Here is a 22,063-nt window from a genome sequence, read left to right on the forward strand (position 1 = left end):
ATGGACTATAGCCCGCCAGGCTCCTCTGTCCGTGGTTATCTCCAGGCAAGAATACTGGAGTGGGTTACCATGCCTTCCTCCATGGGATCTTTCCAACCCAGGGATCGAACCCATGTGTTCTGCATTGCAGGCATATTCTTTACCATCTGTGTCATCAGGAAAGCCCCTCATATTAACAAAACAACCTAAAAATCATTAGATACAACTAGAAAATAATTACATAATTTTAAAAGTTTTTATTTTAAAATATAAATCAACATTACAAAGTTTAGAAAATAACCTAAGGATTTTAATTTAACTATTTTGAATGAAATGTTTGTTCAAACCCTCAATAACATCTTAAAATTTTTAAGTAGCCTGAAAAGGTTAAATTATTATAAACTCAAAATAGCTACTGTACTTTAAGGTTTTGACTAACATGAAAATAGCCTCATTTGTTAGCAGAGAGAAAAAAGTTTATATAAAGTAATAAATCATGAATTTTGGCAAAAGTAATATAAGGTACTGCCACATGTAAATAAGGAAACATTCAAAAGACACTTTTACATAGAAAAATGTTAGTAATTTGAGGAAAAATATTATGTTTAAATAATTAACACACAAAAGACATATTTGGATGCTGGTTTTAATTTCCCCAGTAGCATTCATGAAGGTTTCATAGTTGATGGCAATGGTGCTTTTCCTTTCTGCTTAGCAGCCTTTTCCATTTTTATCTGAAAATTTAAAATATTTGTTGATATAATAATTTGCAAAACATCCTAAAGAAAAAAAAAATGTACATACCTCATTTGGATTCATGTCTTATTTATCACAGCCATTTTACACAGTTACTTAGCAGTTCTTAAGCTGCTAAATACTAAAGCCACAACCTGATTGTTGAAGGGACCTAACTGCATTTTTGAAATATGGTTTGTTAGGGTATGCAAGCTCCCAATCCCTCTTGCTCCTCTTTTTCTTTTCTTCTCTCTCAGAGCAAGGGCAGACTTCAGCAATGCCTTAGAGGGAGGGGAAGAGGCAGAGAGTCTCACTTACACACATACATAAACACATACACACACAGAGCTCAGCACACAAGAGAGACTTGAGGAGTGTTGACTGAACAGAGGACTCACACAATGAGCACAAAAGGAAGAACCCTGCAGAGAGGGGTCCTATCAAGGGCTGTGTGTGTGTGTGTGTGTGTGTGTGCGCGCGCCCGTGTGTGAAACATGGTCAAAGACTGACAAAAATTTCTAATTACAAACATAAGTATGGTTTGATTTCAACTTTACCAAAGCATTTTAACAACATAACATATAATGAATATTGATTTGGAGAAATGATTATTTTTAACTGCTTCTAATATTAAAAAAAAAAAAAGCTTGAATGCCTAACCTTACATCCATCCTGTGCACATTCCCTACAGCATTACAGGAGACATCTAATCCAGTTGCATTACCCCTGGAACACATACTGCTTAAAGGACAGTTTCCTACAATTCTTATTTCTGCAGTTCAACAGTTACCTTCCAGAAGGTTGTCTTTCTCCGTTGTAACTGAAACAAAGAAGCAGCTTGCATACCCTAAGAAGCAGCCTTCTGATCTTTTAGAAACACACAAAGTCTTTCCTAGGGAGGGGAAAAAAGACTTGGAAGAACACAAAACGCATCTTCCTCTTACTGCTACTTAACACTCACATACACCAATTCCCATAGGCAGCACCACTGCCTCACCCCTGCAGGAGAAGGGAAGAGAAATTTTGGAGCTGGGTGGGTGGAGGCAGGGCCTCTTATCTTCTCATGTGACGGGAAAAATACCAAGAAAGCAGAAGAGATCTAGTAAAATCAGTCTACCCAATCTCACCAACTTACAAATAACTTCATAATTACAAAATTGAATGACTCCCACCTCTGTCTCTTTCCCATTTTTTCCCCTTTCTCTCTCCTCTTTCAGTTGGTTGGGAACCTCATTTATACATATACTCAGGACTTGTCTGGTGGTCTAGTGGTTAAGACTCCACATTTCCACTGCAGATGACACAGGTTTGACCCCTGGTCAGAGAACTAAAATCCTGCATGCCGCACAGCACAACCAAAAATAAATATTGTACACTCATATCACACTTATACTCTGTACCAGTAGTCAACAGGCCATCTGTAGGTCCCTCAAAGAACACTCCATTCTAAGACAAAGCTTATAAGCCTTAGGATCAGACAGAAGAGTACTTGAATTCTATCTCTGTGTGTGTTAGTCGCTTGTTTGTGTCCGACTCTTTGCAACCCCATGGACTGGAGCCTGCCAGGCTCTTCTTTCCACGGAGTTCTCCAGGCAAGAATATTGGAGTGAGTTGCCATTTCCTTCTCTAGGGGATCGTCCTGATCCAGGCATTGAACCTGGGTCTTCTGCATTGCAGGCAGATTCTTTACCATCAGAGCTATAGGGAAGTCCCTTAAGTAGTGATTAACCACCTGAGGCAAGTTATTTAGCTAACAGTTTTGTAATTTGTAGAAAAGGCATAGTAATAGGAACTATGTAATAGGGTTGTTCCAAAGGTTTAAATAAGATTATATAAATATATAAATCTAGGTACTTAATAAGTACTCAATAAATGCTAGAATCCATCTACAATGCAGGAGACCCCAGTTCGATTCCTGGGTAGGGAAGATCCGCTGGAGAAGGAATAGGCTACCCACTCTAGTATTCTTGGGCTTCCCTTGTTGCTCAGCTGGTAAAGAATCTGCCTGCAATGTGGGAGACCTGGATTCAGTCCCTGGGGTGGGAAGATCCCAGGAGAAGGGAAAGGCTACCCACTCCAGTATTCTAGCATGGAGAATTCCATGGGCAGGTGGATGCTTTACTGCTGAGCCACCGGGGATGCCCATATATATATAATATTTTATGTTATATCTTAATATATATTTTATAATATATATATTATATATATATGGGCATCCCTGGTGGCTCAGATGGTAAAGCATCCGCCTGTAATGCAAGAGACACAGGTTTCATCCCTGGGTCGGGAAGATCCCCTGGAGAAGGAAATGGCAACCCACTCCAGTACTCTCGCCTGGAAAATCCCATGGACGGAGGAGCCTGGCAGGCTACAGTCCATGGGGTCGCAAAGAGTCAGACATGACTAAGCAACTTCACTGGTTCACTGGATATCTCAGTTCAGTTCAGTTCAGTTAAGTCACTCAGTCCTGCCTGACTCTTTACCAACCCCATGGATGCAGCATGCCAGGCTTCCCTGTCATCACCAACTCCTGGAACTTGCTCAAACTCAAGTTCATCAAGTCGGTGATGCCATCCAACCATCTCATCCTCTGTCGTCCTCTTCTCCTCCTGCCTTCAATCTTTCCCAGCATTGGGGTCTTTTCCAGTGAGTCAGTTCTTCGCATCAGGTGGCCAAAGTATTAGAGTTTCAGCTTCGGCATCAGTGCTTCTAATCAATATTCAGAACTGATTTCCTTTAGGATTGACTGGTTTAATCTTCTTTCAGTCCAAGGGACTCTCTAACACAGCAGTTCAAAAGCATCAATTCTTCAGTGCTCAGCCTTCTTTATGGTCCAACTCTCACATCCATACATGACTACTGGAAAAACCATAGCTTTGACTAGACTATCCTTTGTTGGCAAAGTGATGTCTCTGCTTTTTAATATGCTGTCTAGATATATATGCTTAATATCTTTCCATAATTGGAATTATTTGTACATTTTGGTGTGTTTATTTTTACTTAGAAGTAGCCCTTAGAAACTTCCATGTCAGGACAAAATAGATTCTGATGTAAAGTCAGATAAAAAAGGATACTTGCTATTTAATTAAAAACTTTCATTTTTTTAATGTTGAGGTTTAAGCCAGCTTTTTCACTCTCCTCTTTCACTTTCATCAAGAGGCTCTTTAGTTCCTCTTTGCTTTCTGCCATAAGGGTGGTGTCATCTGCATATCTGAGGTTATTGATATTTCTCCCGGCAATCTTGATTACAGCTTATGCTTCATCCAGTCCCGCATTTCACATAATGTACTCTGCATATAAGTTAAATAAGCAAGGTGACAAAATACAGCCTTGACATACTCCTTTCCCAGTTTGGAACCAGTCTGTTGTTCCATGTCTGGTTCTTAATGTTGCTTCTTGACCTGCCTACAGATTTCTCAGCAGGCAAGTAAGATGGTCTGTTATTCTCTTTTAGGATTTTCCACAGTTTGTTGTGATTCACACAGTCAAAGGCTTCAGCATAGTCAATGAAGCAGAAATAGATGTTTTTCTGGAATTCTCTTGCTTTTTTCTATGATCCAATGGATGTTGGCAATTTGATCTCTGGTTCCTCTGTCTTTTCTAAATCTAGCTTAAACATCTGGAAGTTAGTTCAAGTACTGTTGAAGCCTAGCTTGGAAAATTTTGAACATTACTTTGGTTGCCTGTGAGATGAGTGCATTGTGTGGTAGTTTAAACATTTTTTGGCATTGCCCTTCTTTGGGATTGGAATCAAAACTGACCTTTTCCAGTCCTGTGGCCACTACTGACTTTTCCAAATATGCTGGCATACTGAGTGCAGCACTTTCACAGCATCATCATTTAGTATCTGAAATAGCTCAGCTGGAATTCCATCACTGCCACTAGCTTTGTTCATAGTGCTGCTTCCAAAGACCCACTTGATTTCACATTCCAGGATGTCTGGCTCTAGGTGACTGATCACACCATCGTGGTTATGTGGGCCATTAGTATCATTTTTAGCAGATCTGTTTCTCTCTGAATTATTCTAAATAAGCCTCAAGGCCTAAAACCAGCTATAAGTAAAGATTTTAATGATGATCCACAATCAATATATAATTGCCCTACAGTGTCTCTGTTACAAGTAAATGCTTAATGTAAGCAGATTTTCCAACAGACTTACCCTCTCCTGGTATCGTCTTTCAAAGAAAGCCATATCATCCTCCTCTGGTTTCCTTAAGGAAGAAACTTGACTACTTGTACCTACTAACAAGGAAAATCAAATCTCAGTACAGTTAACCCTTGAACAATATGGGTTTGAACTGTGTGGATCCACTTGTGTTATTTTCAATAAATACCTACTACAGTACTATACGATACTAGGTTGGTTGTATCCCCAGATGTGGAGGAATTGCAGATATAGAAGGCCAACTATACACTTACATGAGGATTTTAGGCTGCACAGGGGTTGGGGCCCCTAATTCTGCTATGCTGTTCAAGGGCCAACTATAATACGTAACATTTGATATAATTATAAATTCTTCTGAAATAAAAAAAAAACAAAAAAAACTTTCCTCCTACCAAGTGATTTTACTTTTCAAACCAGAAATTATCTAAATGAATCACTGATCCTATTGCCTCTTTTTCAGAAAGCATCATAAGACAAAAGTAATGTTCAGGGGGTAGCAGAGAGGGACAGGATTGACTGTGAGTTTGGGTTTGTTAGACACAAACTTATTACATTCAGATGAAAAAAAAACAAGGTCCTACTGTATAGCACAGGGAACTATTTCAATATCCTGAAAGAAACTATAATGGGAAAAAATATTAAGAAGAATGTATATACGTGTTTTACTTAAAAAAAAGTAATGTTCATTGGTAAACGTTCTCCAAATATTCAAGTGGACTGTAGCCCAGCTAGGCTTCTCTGTCTATGGAATTCTCCAGGAAAGAATACTGGAGTGGGTAGCCATTCACTTCTCCAGGGGATCTTCTCAACCCAAGGACTGAACCTGGGTCTCCTGCATGGCAGGCAAATTCTTTACTGTCTGAGCCACCAGGAAAGCACTATTAAATAACACTACATAGCTATTTCACATCAGTGCTCAGTTTCCTTCAACTACATTTTACATTTTATAACTAAAAATTCATGTAACACTGCAACAGATGATGCACAGAAGTAACTGTTGAAGGTTTGTGCTACGGTCTGAATGTGTGTGCCCCCCACCACCGAAATGCATATGTTGAAATCCTAACGCCCAGTGTGATGATCTTAGGAAGTGGGCCCTTAGGGAGGTTCTTAGGTTATAAAGGTGGAGCCCTCATGAATGGGATTAGTGTTCTTATAAAAGAGACCCCAAAGAGACTTCTCAACCCTTCTACCATGTGAGGACACAACAAGGCAGCGCATGTGAATCAGGAAGAGGCCCTTCACCAGAACACAACCATGCTGGTACCTTTATCTGGGACTTCCCCACCTCCAGAACTGAGAAGTAAGTTTTTGTTGTTTATAAGCCACCCACTCTATGGCATTTTGTTACAGCCACCTGAATGGACTAAGACAGTTTGTATAGGCAACCCGAAGTGATGCTAATATCTGCTTTCAAATTTTTCAAAACTGAAATAATTTTTTAACCATCTCCAACTCACTATACCTTAACTAAAAAAAAAAAACAAAACAAAACATGACACAATTATGTCCTTTTGTTTTGATTTTAATTTCTTACTTCTGTCTACATTTTATAATTTCCTCATTGTGTGTTGTTTTGTAAGCAGCCTTAAAATCCTTTGTGGAAAAGGTCAGGGTACATGGAAAGGCTGTATGAAAATAAAAGGACAATTCTTATTTTAAAATATTTTTAAATATTAAATACCTCATAAATCATATAATCTTTCATTGTTTTTATTCTCATTTACAATAAAGAAAATGCAATAAAGTGCTTAAAAATAAATTCCATTCATTTTTATGTGTAACTTATGAATGATAACCTTGCTAACCTATAATTATCACTGGATTACATCTTACTTGGGAGAACCTGAAGGATCAAGGAGCAAGGCAATTAGTCCACTAGAGGGTGCTCTTATTCAGACATCAAAGCAATTACATGTACCAGAATAAGGTTTTCAAGCTCCAAACTATAGTATTATCAATCTTCATAATTTAGCAGTTTTTCCCAATTAAAAATGAAGTTCAGTGCTTTTTCTTAGTGCCTGGGTAATATGAAAGAAAAATGATAATCAAATTATGGTAATATTGGGGGAAAATACAGTAATCTGGAAAATGTATCTTTCTTATTTACTAAAACCAAAAATATTTCTCAGTTTAATTCCATTACCACCTGTTAGTGTTTCTGGAGAAGAGCTAGATGATGCCTGAAATGCGTTTAGAAATGGGTGGTCCATGGCCGTAACTGGAGAGTCTAAAAATTCAGCTGACGGTGCACCTGAGAACAAAAATGTGAAGAATGAAAATTAAATCTGTTAGGATACAAAGAAGTTATTTCAAAAGTGAAATAAATTAGAAGCCCAGTAGAATCATTAGAAAATCCTTTCTGTAAAAAGAAAATTTTTTTCGATTTTTATCTGCCACATAAAGTAGAGTCAAATGGGTAAAAGCATTTCTGCATTTCTGAGAGATCTTTTTCACAGAAAAAAAAAATTACACAAAAACATAACTGTACATCAGCAAAGAAGTATAAAACCTTAACACAGTCAAAAAACATAATAAAAAGTGAGACATTCAGAGAAAAAAAGCCTCTAGTTGAAGAGGCTGAATAAATGTATTGTCCCTCCATTCCTCACCAGGAAACCATCTAAAGACAAGAAATGCAAAAATAAAGAAAACTGATTCAATAGAACGAGGAAACGTCCACAACCCTAAACCACGAAGACCTACTGCTAAATACATTGACTTCTGGATCAAAAGGAAGGAAGCTGCAGAGAGAAGTGTTAAGTGCTCTACTTCATAAACTCCACCCTTCCCCCACATGCCTGTCCCCTTCCATGGGTAGAGAGGAGGAAATAAACTTTTAATCCCATTTGCTTTTTAAACTGAATCCTTTCCTATAAAGTGAACACTGTGGGACAACTGCTCAGGCCTTCAGATTCCTGCTCCTTCTTTTTCAGCTCCTCCCTCTTGTGACCTGTGGGAAGATCAGACAAGGGGGCTCAGGTCCAGCCAGGTCCCTGTGTGTCCTCTGGTTGCTACGTGCACTACTGATCTCAGATGCTAAAGGCTGGCCTTAAATTGGAATATAATCTCTCAGCTTCTTAGGGCCTGGTAGCCTTATACTCTCACACAGAAAGTCCAGACCCCTCAGCTGCCTGCCTCTTTTTCTGCTGACTCCCCCAGAGCTCAGCAGACCCACACTGAGCTCTGCTCTGCCGTCACCTTTGCCCTTTGCTATGACAGATGTCACGGCAGGCCCGCTGCCTCACAGCTCTGCTGCCTTCCAAGCACTCTATGAGCTGGGAATAGCAGCCTCCTTCAGCCTCACAAAGGAACCCAATTCCAGCAGGAGGCTCTCTACCCAGGACTGTACACGGCCAACAGAGCAGACGTCTCTGCTCCAGGCTCCCCTACACATAAAATCAAGACAAAAACATCTTATGTTTCCTCTTCTCATTCTCACCTCTCTTTACACCCACCATCCCTCAGGAGTCAAAAGGAGGAGGTTTCCTTTCTTTCTATTATAAAGATGCTTAAGTGATAAAAGACCAATAGTCACAAAAAGGCAAAGATGTCAGCTACTACCAATATTACTTAGCATTGTTCTTAAAGTACCAGCCATTTTGTTTAATCAAAAATAAGAAGAGTCATAAATATTGGAAATGAAGAGGCAAAAATATCATTACAGTCGACCTTTGAACTACGCAAGGGTTAAGGGTACTAACCCTTTACATGCAGTCAAAATCTGCATATAACTTTATAGTCAGTCTTCTGTATCCCCAGTTCCACATTCACAGATTCAACCAATTGCAGATCATGTAGTACTGTGGTGTTTACTATTGAAAACAATCCACATATAAGTGGACCCTCATAGTTCAAACCCCTGTTGTTCAACAGTCAATAATATTTGCAAAATCAACTAAAGATTTACATTTAAAATTCTAAGATTAAGTAATAATGACTGGTACCAAAAGCTGCATAAAATATTTTCTTTTTTTAAATAAATAATCAGCTAGAAAATACAAAGGAAGGGAAAAACTCATGCATCATAGCTACAAAAAATGATGAAATACCTAGAAATAAAATTAAGAATTGTGTAGGGCTTTTATGAAGATAACTTGAGAATTCCACATAATTATACAGAAGACAACAAAGAAATGACTCAATATTTTAAAACAGTATTTCTTTCCTATATTAATCTACACATTCAACTAAAATAATAGAATGTTTTCAAAAAGTAGTATCAAAGTTCTGAAAAAACTGAAAGGAAAGAATAGGTCAGGAAAATTCTAAAGTAATCAAATGAAGTCATACATAATAATTTATTATAAAGCTGTAGTTACGGAAACAATACAGCAGTTGCACAGAAACAGACGACAATGAGGCAGCCTAATGAGACCAGAACAATTTCTGGCTTGAGCTCAACCCCACCACTTACTTGTTGAATAACACAGAATAAGATGTTTTACTATTCTTCATTGATTTTCCTTGTCTGTAAAAAGGATTAATAATAGCACCTAACTCAGAATAGTTATGAGGATTAAATGAGGTAATAGACATAAAGAGGCTGAACTAAACCCTAGCAGTACAAAGCCATAATTATCAGTAACATCACTACCATCATTTTTTGTTTGCCACTGATAATTGCGTTTTCTGTAACAGACGCATGAGCCTAATACAATCATGTATCCATAAAAACTGAAAAGAATTTACTTATGGAATTTAACAAGCTAGTTGTAAAATAACCAAGAGAAGAAAATACATAAATATGTCAAGGCAATCTTGAAAAAAGAACACAAACAGAAAGAATTTAACCAAATATTAAAACACACTATGAAGAAGAATAATTAAAAATATGAAATATTTGCACAAAATAGATAAATAAGCCAATGCCATAAAATAAGTATGATGGAATATAGTAAAGATAAAGTTTCAAATTACTTGGGAAAAAATGTTTTTGGATAACTTGTCATCAATTTGGACAAAAACTGAAGTTATACACACCTTACTCTTTCACAAAAAACAAATTCCAGATACAAGAGAAAGCTAAACATAAAAACAAAAGAAAAATTAAGCATTAAAGTAGAATGAAATAAGTTGGAATGGCATTTAAAAAAATAAAGTGAAAAAAAAAAATAAAAAAAAAAATAAAGTGAAGGAGAGCATATTTATAAAATTAGAGTAGGGTAAGGCCTGCCTCCAACATTTAAAAACTGTAAAACCACAACAAAATCCCAAAAGACAAATGATGTATTGGAAGAAAACACGTCCAAAATAAATACAAAGGATTAGTACATAGCACATATATATATATAAAAGACGACTTCCTGTAAATCAATGGGAAAATATAAAACATAAAAATGAGTGACGTGTATGAACAGACAACTCACAGAAAGTAAAACGGCCACTGAATATAAGGAGACTCTCCTCTCACTAATAACCAGGGAAATCAACTGACAAACAATAGCAACATTTTCACACATTAGACTGGCAATAAAACTAAGGTTAATGACATCAATGATCAGTATAAATGTTTGGAAACAGGTAAACTATAACATCACTAGAAGAAGAATAAACAAGTACAGCATTTTTGAAGGGCAATTCAACAGAATGTATTAAAATTTCACATATGCAGACACTTCAACCCAAGAATTTTACTTCTCTCCATCTACCTTAGACTCAAATTTACATAGTACACAAGGAAACAATTTCAAAAGCAAAAATGAATAAATAAATAAAATGGAAATAATCTAAATACCATGAACAAGGAAAACGTTTAGATAAATTGATGTGTGTATATATATATATACACACATATACAAGTTGATGTACACATATACAAATATGTGTGTGTGTGTGTGTGTGTGTGTGTGTGTGTGTGTATATTCACATACATACATACATATATATGGGGTTCCCCTGGTGGCTCAGATGGTAATGAATCCACCTGTAATGCGGGAGACCCAGGTTCTATCCCTGGGTTAGGAAGATCCCCTGGAGGAGGGCATGGTAACCCACTCCAGTATTCTTGCCTGGAGAATCCCCACTGACAGAGGAGCCTGGTGGGCTCCTGGTGGGTCCACTGGGTTGCAAAGAGTCATACACGACTGAGCAACTAAGCACAGTATATATATATATATATATATATATACACACATAAAATGTGGAATACTATGAAGCAGTTACAAAAAACAAGAGATTTGTGTGTCCTGGCATAATAATGCTTTGAAAAAAAATTTTAAGTTAAAAACAGTAAATTATAAAAAATGTATGCTAAAAAAAATAATACAAATCAACTGATGTCAGCAAATTACCCTCTAGGAAAGAATCTGGGGTTAAGAGAAATGTTCCAGAGGGATTTGTACGTCATCTCTATTATTTGAATCTTTTATAACAAGAAAATATTCACTTATGTTTACATAATTTTTATAATAAAAACAAAGTAAATGCTTATTATTAAAAAATCCACATAAATAGAAGTATTTACAGTCGATACTTACAAAACAGAAAGAGACTCACAGACTTAGAGAATGAACTTATGGTTGTGAAGGGGAAGGATGTGGGGAAGGGATAGTTGGGGAGTTTGGGATGGACAGATACACACTGCTCTATTTAAAATGGATAACCAACAAGGACCTACTATATAGCACATGGAACTTTGCTCAATGTTATATGGCAGCCTTGACAGGAGGGGAGTTTGGGGGAGTATGGATACACATATATGTATGGCTGAGTCCCTCTGCAGTTCACCTGAAACTATCACAACATTATTAATAGGCTACACCCTGAAACAAAATAAAAAGTTAAAAAAAAATAAAGTAGATAGGAACCATAGTTCTTTTCCCTAGAAGGATCCAGCTACCTTCAATAGTTTTAGATATATCCAATTAAAATTTTCCATATATTCCTTCAAATTTTATATATGCAAGCACATATGTGTGTACATACATGTAAACATGCATGCATGTGATCATACATTACAAAAAACACATACACACATGCATGTGTATATATATACATGTACAAAAGCCTATGTTTCCAAAATGAGATAGTTATAATGGTGAAACTTACATACAATAGGATAACAAGTAAACTGTATCACATCAAATAAAACAAATATTATTTCACTATTACAAACAATGGAGCTGTGATTTGGGATAATCTAAATACCATGAACAAGGATCTTTCCTCTTATGTTTTCTAATTTTCCTGTAAAAATCAAACATAGCATAGTGACAATAAAATCTTTTTAAAAAAATAAAAATCAAATGAGAGAATTTTTTTGAAAATAACATAAAGAACTTAAAGTGCAAAACAAATATAAGGCTTCAGTATTGTTAGCACACATAAAAGCAAAATGACAAGCTCACAGTTCATGTATCATCACTTACCAATTCCACTGTCATCTAATCGCATATAGCCTTCTGCCAGCGAGCTGAAGCCAGTTAATCCTCCCATTGCTGCATAAGGAACGTCCTGCCCCACCGGTTTTCCCTGAGCCAGTCTTTCTTGCTTAGTTTCCACTACTGTGTCATGGGCATATGCAGGCTGACCACAAGCACAAGTGAAGCAACTATGAAATCCTGAACACTTAGAACCTGAATCAAGATGTAAAAGGAGTTCAATGTTTTCAAATATAGGTAATCAGTTATATGCCCTCTAACCTACTTAGCTTGGCCCAAATCACCTGAATTCTGGATCCTTCATACACTGTCCTCTGACGCCAGTGCTTCTTCTTATCTCTACCCCTCAACTCCTTTCCTCCAGCCATGCTCTTATTTCTAAAAGATGCTAAAGCATAAGGGTGTATGCAACAACAACAAAAAATTGGAAAAACCAACTAGGACTAAAGGAAACTGGGCTAAACACTGGAGAGCTAGGAAGTGAAGGCTCTCTCCTCAAATACTGAGTTAAAAGCAGGTGTGGGGGGACAACCCAGTAGTGAAGAAATAATGTAGAAACATGTCTCTGCATCAATTCCCCATAAAAGCCATAATGGAAGGCCAACTCACAGATACAGAAAGGATGCAATGGAATATTGTTTAACAATAAAAAGGAAAGAAGTACTGATGTTTGCTACAGCATGGATGAATCATAAAAACATTAGACTAAGTGAAAGATGCTAGTCAGGAAAGACCACATACTCTATGATTCCACTTACACGAAATGTTTAGAATAGGCAAATCCATAGAGATAGAAAGTAGATTACTGGCTGTCTAGAGTTGAGGGGTAAGAGGAATAAGGAATGACTGATAACGGATATGAAATTTCTTTTGGGAGTGATGAAAATATTCTAAAATTTATTGTGGTGATGGTGCACAACTTTGAATATAAAAGCCATTGAACTGTACCCTTCAATTGTTATGAATTTTTTAGCATGTTACTTATATCTTAATGAAATCACTATATATAAAAATACAAACCATATTGAAATAGAGTCCAGAATATACATTAACAAAACCCTTAAACATTCACACTTTTGACAAATATGTACAGAAACCAAGGCACATAATAAATAAGTTATATTCAAATACCTCCATACTTAGTGAAAGAATTTATGTCTGCCATTGTCAATAAAAATATTTTATAACATACTTAATCATAATATTTCAATTCAAGATACTACAAAGACAACTGGGAAAACTATCTCCTGAAGAAAAATACTGGACCTAACTTTAAAAATATTCTACCTATTTCAAAGGGCTTTTAAAAGGATGATCAAGGGAAAGAGCATATGAAATGGTGGCTGGGATTTGGGTACAGGTATTGAGATACAGTAGCTCAGTGGGTAAAGAATCTGCCTTTAAGGCAGGAGATGGGGGTTCGATTCCTGGGTCGGGAAGATTCCCTGGAGGAGGGCATGGTAACCCACTCCAGTACTCTTGCCTGAAGAATGCCATGGACAGAGAAGCCAAGCAGGTTACAGTCCATAGTGTCGCAAAGAGTCGGACATGACTGAAGGGACTGAGCACAGCACAAGCGTGTTGAGATAAGGGTGCCATTGTCTACAAAGTGTTAAAATCATCAAGCTACATTTTGTTTTTCCCATCAAACCATGTTTTATGCAATAACATAATAATCTGCAAGTGAATCATAAAAAAATTTTAGATCTGTAAAATCCTTTTTAAGGATGATTATTCTGTAAATGGAATTCAGTTGGTAGAACATCCAGAATTTGAAATTTTGAATTATATCACATCTAGTAATTCTTTAAAATCTATTACTGCTACTTAACCTTATTCAAATTACACGAGATTAGAGATCAAGGTCGATGACTATAAAGCATATGAACAACCAAGTTTTTCCACAAACTTTTAGAGTACGTATTCATCAAATTATTCCCAGTTGTCCAATGTCACTGTAGCTGAATGAAATTGGCACAGAGAGACATCAAACATTCAGTAAGGGGATAAAAGCATTCTGTTTATATGTTTATCATAATGTAACTCACAGGCATTGCATACAAAGCCAGGCGCTGCACTGTGTTGATCGGCAAAGTGCTTACACCTGCAGCGAATGGGCTGTGTGCCGTTCAGAGGCACATAGAGGTAAGCCCTGCAAGGGCAGCCCCTCACTTGGCAAGGCAGACTGATGGGGCGCTGCGGCGGAATCGTTTCAAAGTCAGTTTTATGTTGCTTATACCTAAAAGAAATGAAAGGGACAAAATAACAGCACAATGCAGGTACTGCCAGAAATTACAACTGGTATTCTCTTACAGGCAAAATGATTCTTTCTCATTTTTATTTTTTGTTCATTGTTCTTGTTAGTAAGGTGTAAATACACTCCCCTGAAATGCAGTACTTGTCAGTTACATTGCTTTGGTCAGAGAAAATCTTCACCCATCTAGACTTTTAATCAAGGAGAATTTTCACAGCAACATACAAAGATATAGCATATAATTCTCTTAAAATACTATTACAGATTCTTTAATACAGAAACACAACCCAAGAGTATGAAGAAAAGTTCATGAAATTCTCTTTATTAAAGTGCATTATTTACATTTATTTTCACAGGTTTGCTATTTAAAATTGAAATAAGTTCAATAAACACATATTAATATAATTTATTTTAATATACTTTAAACTTTAAACTTCAAAATAAATTATAAACACCTTTAAAAGCCAAAACTCTTTGCTAAAATGCTGTACGTAATTTTCTCAGACCACTGGCTTCCTTCTCATTCGATGATACTCAGTAAAATTACATTAAATTTATTATTCTCAATATTATACTATTATTTTAACAGAAGTTAAAATAATAATAAGATACCATTTTCACTTAGCAAAGAGAATCAAAGGTTTTTTTTAAACTGTACATATTTCACAACATGGTCAAGAGTGTTATAAAAGAACCAATCTCATTTAACAGGGTTTCAAGAAACAGAAAAAGAACCATCCATTAAGCCAGATGGTTCATTTTTGAGAAAACTAAACCCTAAGAAAATTATTCCATGTATATAAAGAGCTCTGTGCATAAGGGTAGTATTAGCAACAGTACTTTAAATAGTGATGTACACAACACAAACTAATAATAAAGGAATGGATAAGTATATTACAAAACAGTTTCTTAACTCTAACAGTGAAAACTTTTCTTCAAATAAAATATCTTACAGACCATAATACTATATAAAATAGATAAACACAGAATTGGCTAACACTAGGGGAAGAGCCATAAGTGGAGTCTGTCCTTCCCCTTAGCTGCCCCTCCACCTGATGAGCCCCTGAGATTCTGTGGGAGCTCTGGGAAAAATATGGTGAACACAACTGGATTAGCCAGAGTATCAATGAGGTATTAAAAATCGTGTGTGCAATTACTATGAACAGTGAGGAAACATTTCCATCATGAAAAACTGGTTCAATATTTATACACAGGTATAATTAAAAACTAAGGCTGTATATTACCTGCTTATTTAACTTATATGCAAAGTACATCATGAGAAATGCTGGACTCGATGAAGCACAAGCTGGAATCAAGATTGCTGGAAGAAATATCAATAACCTCATATATGCAGATGACACCACACTTATGACAGAAAGCGAAGAAGAACTAAAGAGCCTCTTGATGAAAGTGAAAGAGGAGAGTGAAAAAGTTTGCTTAAAACTCAACATTCAGAAAACTAAGATCATGGCATCTGGTCCCATCACTTCATGGCAAATAGATAGCGAAACAGTGTCAGACTTTATTTTCTTGGGCTCCAAAATCACTGCAGATGGTGATTGCAGCCATGAAAGTAAAAGACACTTGCTCCTTGGAAGAAAAGTTATGACCAACCTAGACAGCATATTAAAAAGCAGAGATAGTACTTTGCCAACAAAGGTTCATCTAGTCAAGGCTATGGTTTTTGCAGTGGTCATGTATGGATGTGAGAGTTGGACTATAAAGAAAGTTGAGCACTGAAGAATTGATGCTTTTGAACTGTGGTTTTGGAGAAGACTCTTGAGAGTCCCTTGGACTGCAAGGAGATCCAACCAGTCCATCCTAAAGGATATCAGTCCTGAATATTCATTGGAAGGACTGATGCTGAAGCTGAAACTCCAGTCCTTTGGCCACCTGATGCAAAGAACTGACTCATTTGAAAAGACCCTGATGCTGGGAAAGATTGAAGGCGGGAGAAGAAGGGGATGACAAAGGATAAGGCGGTTGGATGGCATCACTGACTCAATGGACATGAGTTTGAGTAGACTCCAGGAGTTGATGATGGACAGGGAGGCCCGGTGTGCTGCAGTCCATGGAGTCACAAAGAGTTGGACACAACTGAGCGACTGAACTGAACTGAACTGAATTATGTAAATAAAAAAGTACATACACTTTAAAACTTCTTAACAGTATCTGGCTTTAGGTGGTGTCTTCTTTCTACATTTCTTTATATTCTTTATTTCAATGTTTCCAATGTTTTCACTTTTCTTTTATACTTTTTAAAAAACTTTTATTTTTAATTGGAGGATAATTGCTTTACACTACTGTGCTGGTTTCTGCCATACATAAGCATGAATCAACCATATGTATTCATATGTCCCCTTCCACTTGAACCTCCCTCCAACCTCCCAAGTTTCACTTTTATAATACGGAGAAATAAATTTAGACAGAGATCTCAGTGAGCAACTGGTACTAAAGAACTTTTTCCATCCAAGTGGGGTTGGGTCAGTTTTGAAGGTCAATTCTATGCTGTACCATTATACGTAGATATGAGACTGGCATTAAACGTTTACAAGGATAAACAATAAAACTAACATAAGTTTACCATAAAACAGTGAAAGTGATAGTCTCTCAGTCATGTCCAACTTTTTGCGACACTATGGACTCTAGCCCACCACGCTCTTCTGTCCATGGAATTCTCCAGGCAAGAATACTGGAGTGGGTAGCCATTCCCTTTTCCAGGGGATCTTCCCAACACAGGGATCAAACCCGGGTCTCCTGCATTACAGGTGGAATCTTTACCATTTTCACTTCAATGGAAGTTTATCAAAGCCCTCTTCAATTCTGAACAATATCAACATAACCCTCATCCTCTGTTCCTCCAGTGTTTTTAGCTGGGGTTGCTAAATAAATTTCAAGTCAATCTACACAACATTACTCATCCTAGCAACTGCCTAACAACCTCTGGCAAATCTTAAGCGTGTAAACAGCAACTGCACAAAGACTATGTCAGGAAAGAGCCCCAGAAATGATCAGAACAGGAAGGCTCTCCCATGGCTCCTCTGGACTAGAAAGCTAAAGTTTTTACCTAAAACCACATAATAGTTTCTGTGATTTTTCCAAGAAGCAGCTTTGTCCTTCTGAGCTTTACAACTATGATCTGTAGCAGTGATAAAATTTAAAGTAGAAAATGACAAACACAGCCAAATGCAAATCTCAAGTGCAGGTAACACACATCAATGGCTGCAGCCTCATGTATTTCCTTTTCCTGTGGGCTTGTATTTTTGTTTAAAGAAAGGTATATACACATACACACACACACACACACAGCGCTGACCCTTGAACAATATGGGTTTAGAGTGTAGATTTTTTTTTTCAATAAATACACAGTAGGCCCTCAGTGTTTATGGGTTCCACATTTGTGCTTAAACTAACCACATATTGTGTTCCAAGGATCATGTTTATGATCCAAGATTGGCTGAACCCACATCTGCAAACAGGAGGGCCCAGCTATGGGGCATGAACATCCCCAGATTTTGGTATCCACGGTGCATCCTGGAACCAGTCCTCTGTGTGTGTGTGTGTGTGTGTATAAATAAAAGAGAAAGGTATTCATTTCTTAACGTATAAAAAGAGACGAGTAAATGTGAGGAAAAATGCTTCTATTTGTAGATTGGTAAATTTTTAGTGTGGGGCTCAAGAAACTTTAAAATCAGTTTACGGAATGCTACTCAATACTCTACAGTGACGTAAATGGGAAGGAAATCCAAAAAAAGAGAAGATACATATATCCTGATTCACTCTGCTGTATAGCAGAAACTAAAATGGGCTTCACTGGTGGCTCGGACAGTAACGAATCTGCCTACAATGCAGGAGACTTGGGTTCGAGCCCTGGGTCAGGAAGGTCCCCTGAAGAAGGGAATGGCAACCCACTCCAGTATTCTTGCCTGGAGAATTCCATGAACAGAGGAGTCTGACGGGCTACAGTCCATGGGGTTGCAAAGAGTTGGACACGACGGAGCAGCTATCACTTTTCAGAAACTAACACAATACTGTAAAGCAACTATACTCCAATAAAAACGAATTTTAAAACACATTTGACAAAAATAAATAAACAAAATAAAATCGGCTCTGAAACGTGATGACCCATTCTCTACTACCTTGTCCAGTGCTGGGAGAGGCAGAGTGAGAGTACTCCCCCGCCAAACTGAAAAACCCCCAGCAAAGCCCGGAGGCACCAATACCTTTCTTATCAATAGTAAGAGGAAAGATGCTTAAGGTGATGGGACTCCATAATGAGTTCTAACAGGATACAACAGAAAAAATGTAAAATATAGCCCCCAAAAGCCTTAGATAATTTCTGGCATATTATATAAACACCTGTTTTCAAATGTTTCTCAATTATCACCAATGTTATTTATAGAAGGAAGATATGCCCTGCTACAGTTTTGTATTTCCTAATCACCAGAAAACTTAGCAATAAAATATCTTACCGATGTGTACAAAAACACAGTGTCTCTGGACCCACAAGTTTACAATCCATTCCCGTGGGTGATCGCCAACTCACATACAATCTGTTCTGTAAACGCATAGGTAAGACTTTTCTTTTGTACTCTTCATATTCTTCAGGAGTAAAAAGTTTCCCTCCATCATCCTCACCGACAATTCTACAACAAAAGATACTTCTCTTAAGCCACGTGTATTTCTTTTCTGGGTTAAAAATAATAAACTCTAAAATTAAACTATACCTGTATAGTCAAATGTATAGTCAGAAGAAAGGCTGCTTTGGCTTTGTTCTGTTACATTAGGCTCATGTTAATAGCAAAATTACACATAATAGTAATAAAGCTTTTGCTTCCCATATGAAAAAGGATTATAAATAATAAAGTCAATGAATTCATAACATCTGACTTCACAGATCAGGTTTATCACTGGAGAATTACCACATATTCATCTCAATTTCTCCTTTGATTCTGAAGTAAACATGATCATTTTTCACATTAAAAGTTGGAGACTAAACTACAAAAAATTCTAATATTTTCCTCCTTTAAATATACTTTGCTCCCAAAACAAAATAGTACAAAAAACATCCATGCTGAAGACAACATGATTAATGTCCACACCTGACTCCAAAGCCTGGCCAGAAGTTTAAACTAAGATAGAACCCACAAACACCCTTAGATCTGCACCACTTCATACCTAACATATGCATTGAGTAATAAGGCATATCATTTTCTAATTCTGGAAGTAAGACCTCAAAATTTTATGGGAAAAATTAAACCACTGCTATTTCTTAATTTCTTAGGAAATTAAGAATTGTCCTCCTTGGAAAAAAAGGAAGCACAATCAAAAGCATGTGGTCAAAACTGAAGAAATTTCTTACTGAAAATACCCCCTTTAAAAGTCGTGCAAAGTGTTATTTGCAGAATGTTACGTAATTTTTAGTGCAGTCAGTGCCTTTCTCATACTTTCAAGACTTTAGCTATGGTAGATAAAATAAAAACCAATTCAGAAGCTACGAAATCATCACAACCTTCTTCCTTAAATAATTAAGGTACATAATAGTAAATAATTAAAACTAAGAGCATTTTATTCTGAGCTAAGTTTTGGGCTATTTCATCTTTTTATAGCCACCAAGAAGTATATCAACAGCTACCAAAAAGACCTTAAGATCAATGCGGACTTTTAAAGAAAGAGATCAATTATATATAGTTCTAAACCAGTGTTGCTCAAACTTTATTTACAGAATCCCCTCGAGATCTAGTTGAAATGCAGATTCAGATTGATATGTCTCAATGGGCCTGGCGATGCTCCCCAACGATGCTTACACTGTTGGTCCAAGATGGCTACACTATGAGCAGCAAGGCTCTAACTTCTACAGAGAACTATTTCAAGTAGTTTATGTTTGAAAAATAATTTGCCCCCAGGCCCCAACATTTCATGGGCCAGGTATGAGACTACAACTGAAGGCCCACATTCCCCATACCTAAACATCTAAGTATGTAAGGTGTCCAGTCAACATCAGGACCCAGCATAGTGCTCCTAGGGAAAAGGCCTGGAGAATTGGAGGCAAAGGAGCAGCTCTGCCCTAGGTGAGCGCTGGGTAAAATCTGTTCCGGACTGCTGGCCTTACGTGAACCTAACCGGGAATGGGACCTGACCCATCAAGCTTCTCATCCTCACTTTTTCTGGCTCAGAATTACTAGATATTTCTAGACGTCACTCAGAAGTATACCACCTAGACAGTCCGAGGGACGTGCAGTCAGATAGCAACCCCTTTACCCAAGGGATTTGGGGCGACCACCTTTAGACGGAGCAACCCATGGGGCTCAGGTTTCAGGCTGCACCTGTTTCCCATTGAGGCAGTGATCATCTGACTTCCCCTTTACACACATCCACACCTGCCTCTCACCCAGTTTCCCAACTGTCAAAAACCTTTCTTGGGAGACCTTAAAAAAAAAAAAAAAAGCACATTCTCGCAGGTACACCAACGTTTGTCAGGGCTCCAGGCAGTGAGTCACCAGCCCTAGGGGCGGCTGCGCTTCCAGTCCCCGGATAAGAGTTTCTCTAGAACCAAAGTCTCTCTCCTAAAACCAGCACCTAGTGGTCGGGGGGCACGTTTGGAAGTTCACGTCCCACCCTATTACAAAGTGAACCTGCGAACCTGATGTCTGCTTTTCCAGACCAGGTGTACTCAACGTGTGATCTACAACGGCAGTTAAGAAAAGAACAATGGACCCTTGCATAAATCTGGAGTTAATAATCCTTTCTCAAAGGGATCAGAGCCGGAGATCTTTTAAATTGCCTCGGAAGAGACTTACTAGAAAAGAACTGCGTGTCATCACAATACTAGAAATAGGAAATCTGCAATCAAAGTAAGCCACCTCCACCAGCCCGGGAACGGGTTTCCGGGAGCCAAGGCCACCCAGCGCCGGTCCCCTGCCCGCGCCTCCCGCACTCCTCCCGCGAAAGGGATCGGACCGGCCTCCTGCCTCCGCAGAGGCGCTGCCTCACCTCCGGTACTCCAAGTACTCGTCCACTGCTGCCGCGCCGCCAGGAGGTAACGTCAGCCGCTCCATGGCGGGCGGGGAACCGGGAGGCGCCGGCTCCAGCCGCCCTGCGCACGTGAGCCGAGCCGTGAGCAGCCAAAACCTGCCCCGCCCCGGCCGGCCGCGCCCCCTCTCGCCCGCTCCGCTATTGGCCCGGCAGGACGACCGCGGTGACCGCGATGAGCTCGTGCTTCCACCTGGTGGGTCACCCCCTGCACTAGAAACTCGCTCTTCACGCTGAACCCTGCCGCAGTAGGGATGCTGTTTACCGCCTTTCGCAAACCTTGCCCGTCTCCTTCTTCCTGGTCTGGCAGGTCTCCTTGTAGTAAATAAAATAATGAGTGACGACAGAGTGCAGTGCCTTGCATGTAATGGATGCACAGAATGGGCGTATTTCTTTGTGCCGCACTTTTCGCTGGTTCTGAGAAGATTTTGGATAGTTTGAGAGCTCTGATCGCTATAGTTGCCAGCTGTGTTTTCAGATTTGGCATTAAAAACACTGTGACGTAGAAAATCAGATAGT

General features: G+C 38.1%; 1 protein-coding gene across 9 annotated transcripts; it reads right to left on the minus strand.

Moving 5' to 3' along the window:
• Positions 1–221: 221 nt before the first annotated feature.
• FAM221A (family with sequence similarity 221 member A) lies at positions 222–21,616 on the minus strand. 9 transcript variants are annotated; one of them, XR_014066649.1, is made up of 8 exons: positions 21,506–21,616; positions 18,985–19,158; positions 14,307–14,497; positions 12,247–12,453; positions 7,026–7,130; positions 6,713–6,897; positions 4,871–4,953; positions 222–713 (listed from the first exon to the last, which is right to left on the minus strand). XR_014066649.1 is itself a non-coding variant. In XM_081533924.1 (7 exons), exons 1-7 carry the CDS (start codon positions 21,568–21,570, stop codon positions 645–647), a joined length of 891 nt encoding a protein of 296 aa, XP_081390050.1. In that variant the 5' UTR covers positions 21,571–21,616; the 3' UTR covers positions 222–644. The 9 variants fall into 9 exon arrangements, 8 of the variants coding, with proteins under 8 accessions (XP_081390050.1, XP_081390049.1, XP_081390048.1 ...); XM_081533924.1 differs by lacking the exon at positions 6,713–6,897 and having other exon boundaries at positions 4,871–4,950; XM_081533923.1 differs by lacking the exon at positions 6,713–6,897.
• Between the last annotated feature and the right edge of the window lie 447 nt (positions 21,617–22,063).

Source organism: Giraffa tippelskirchi, chromosome 10 (genome assembly GCF_054371585.1).
Source record: "Giraffa tippelskirchi isolate mGirTip1 chromosome 10, T2T-mGirTip1v1.2.pri, whole genome shotgun sequence".
Classification (NCBI taxonomy): domain Eukaryota; kingdom Metazoa; phylum Chordata; class Mammalia; order Artiodactyla; family Giraffidae; genus Giraffa; species Giraffa tippelskirchi.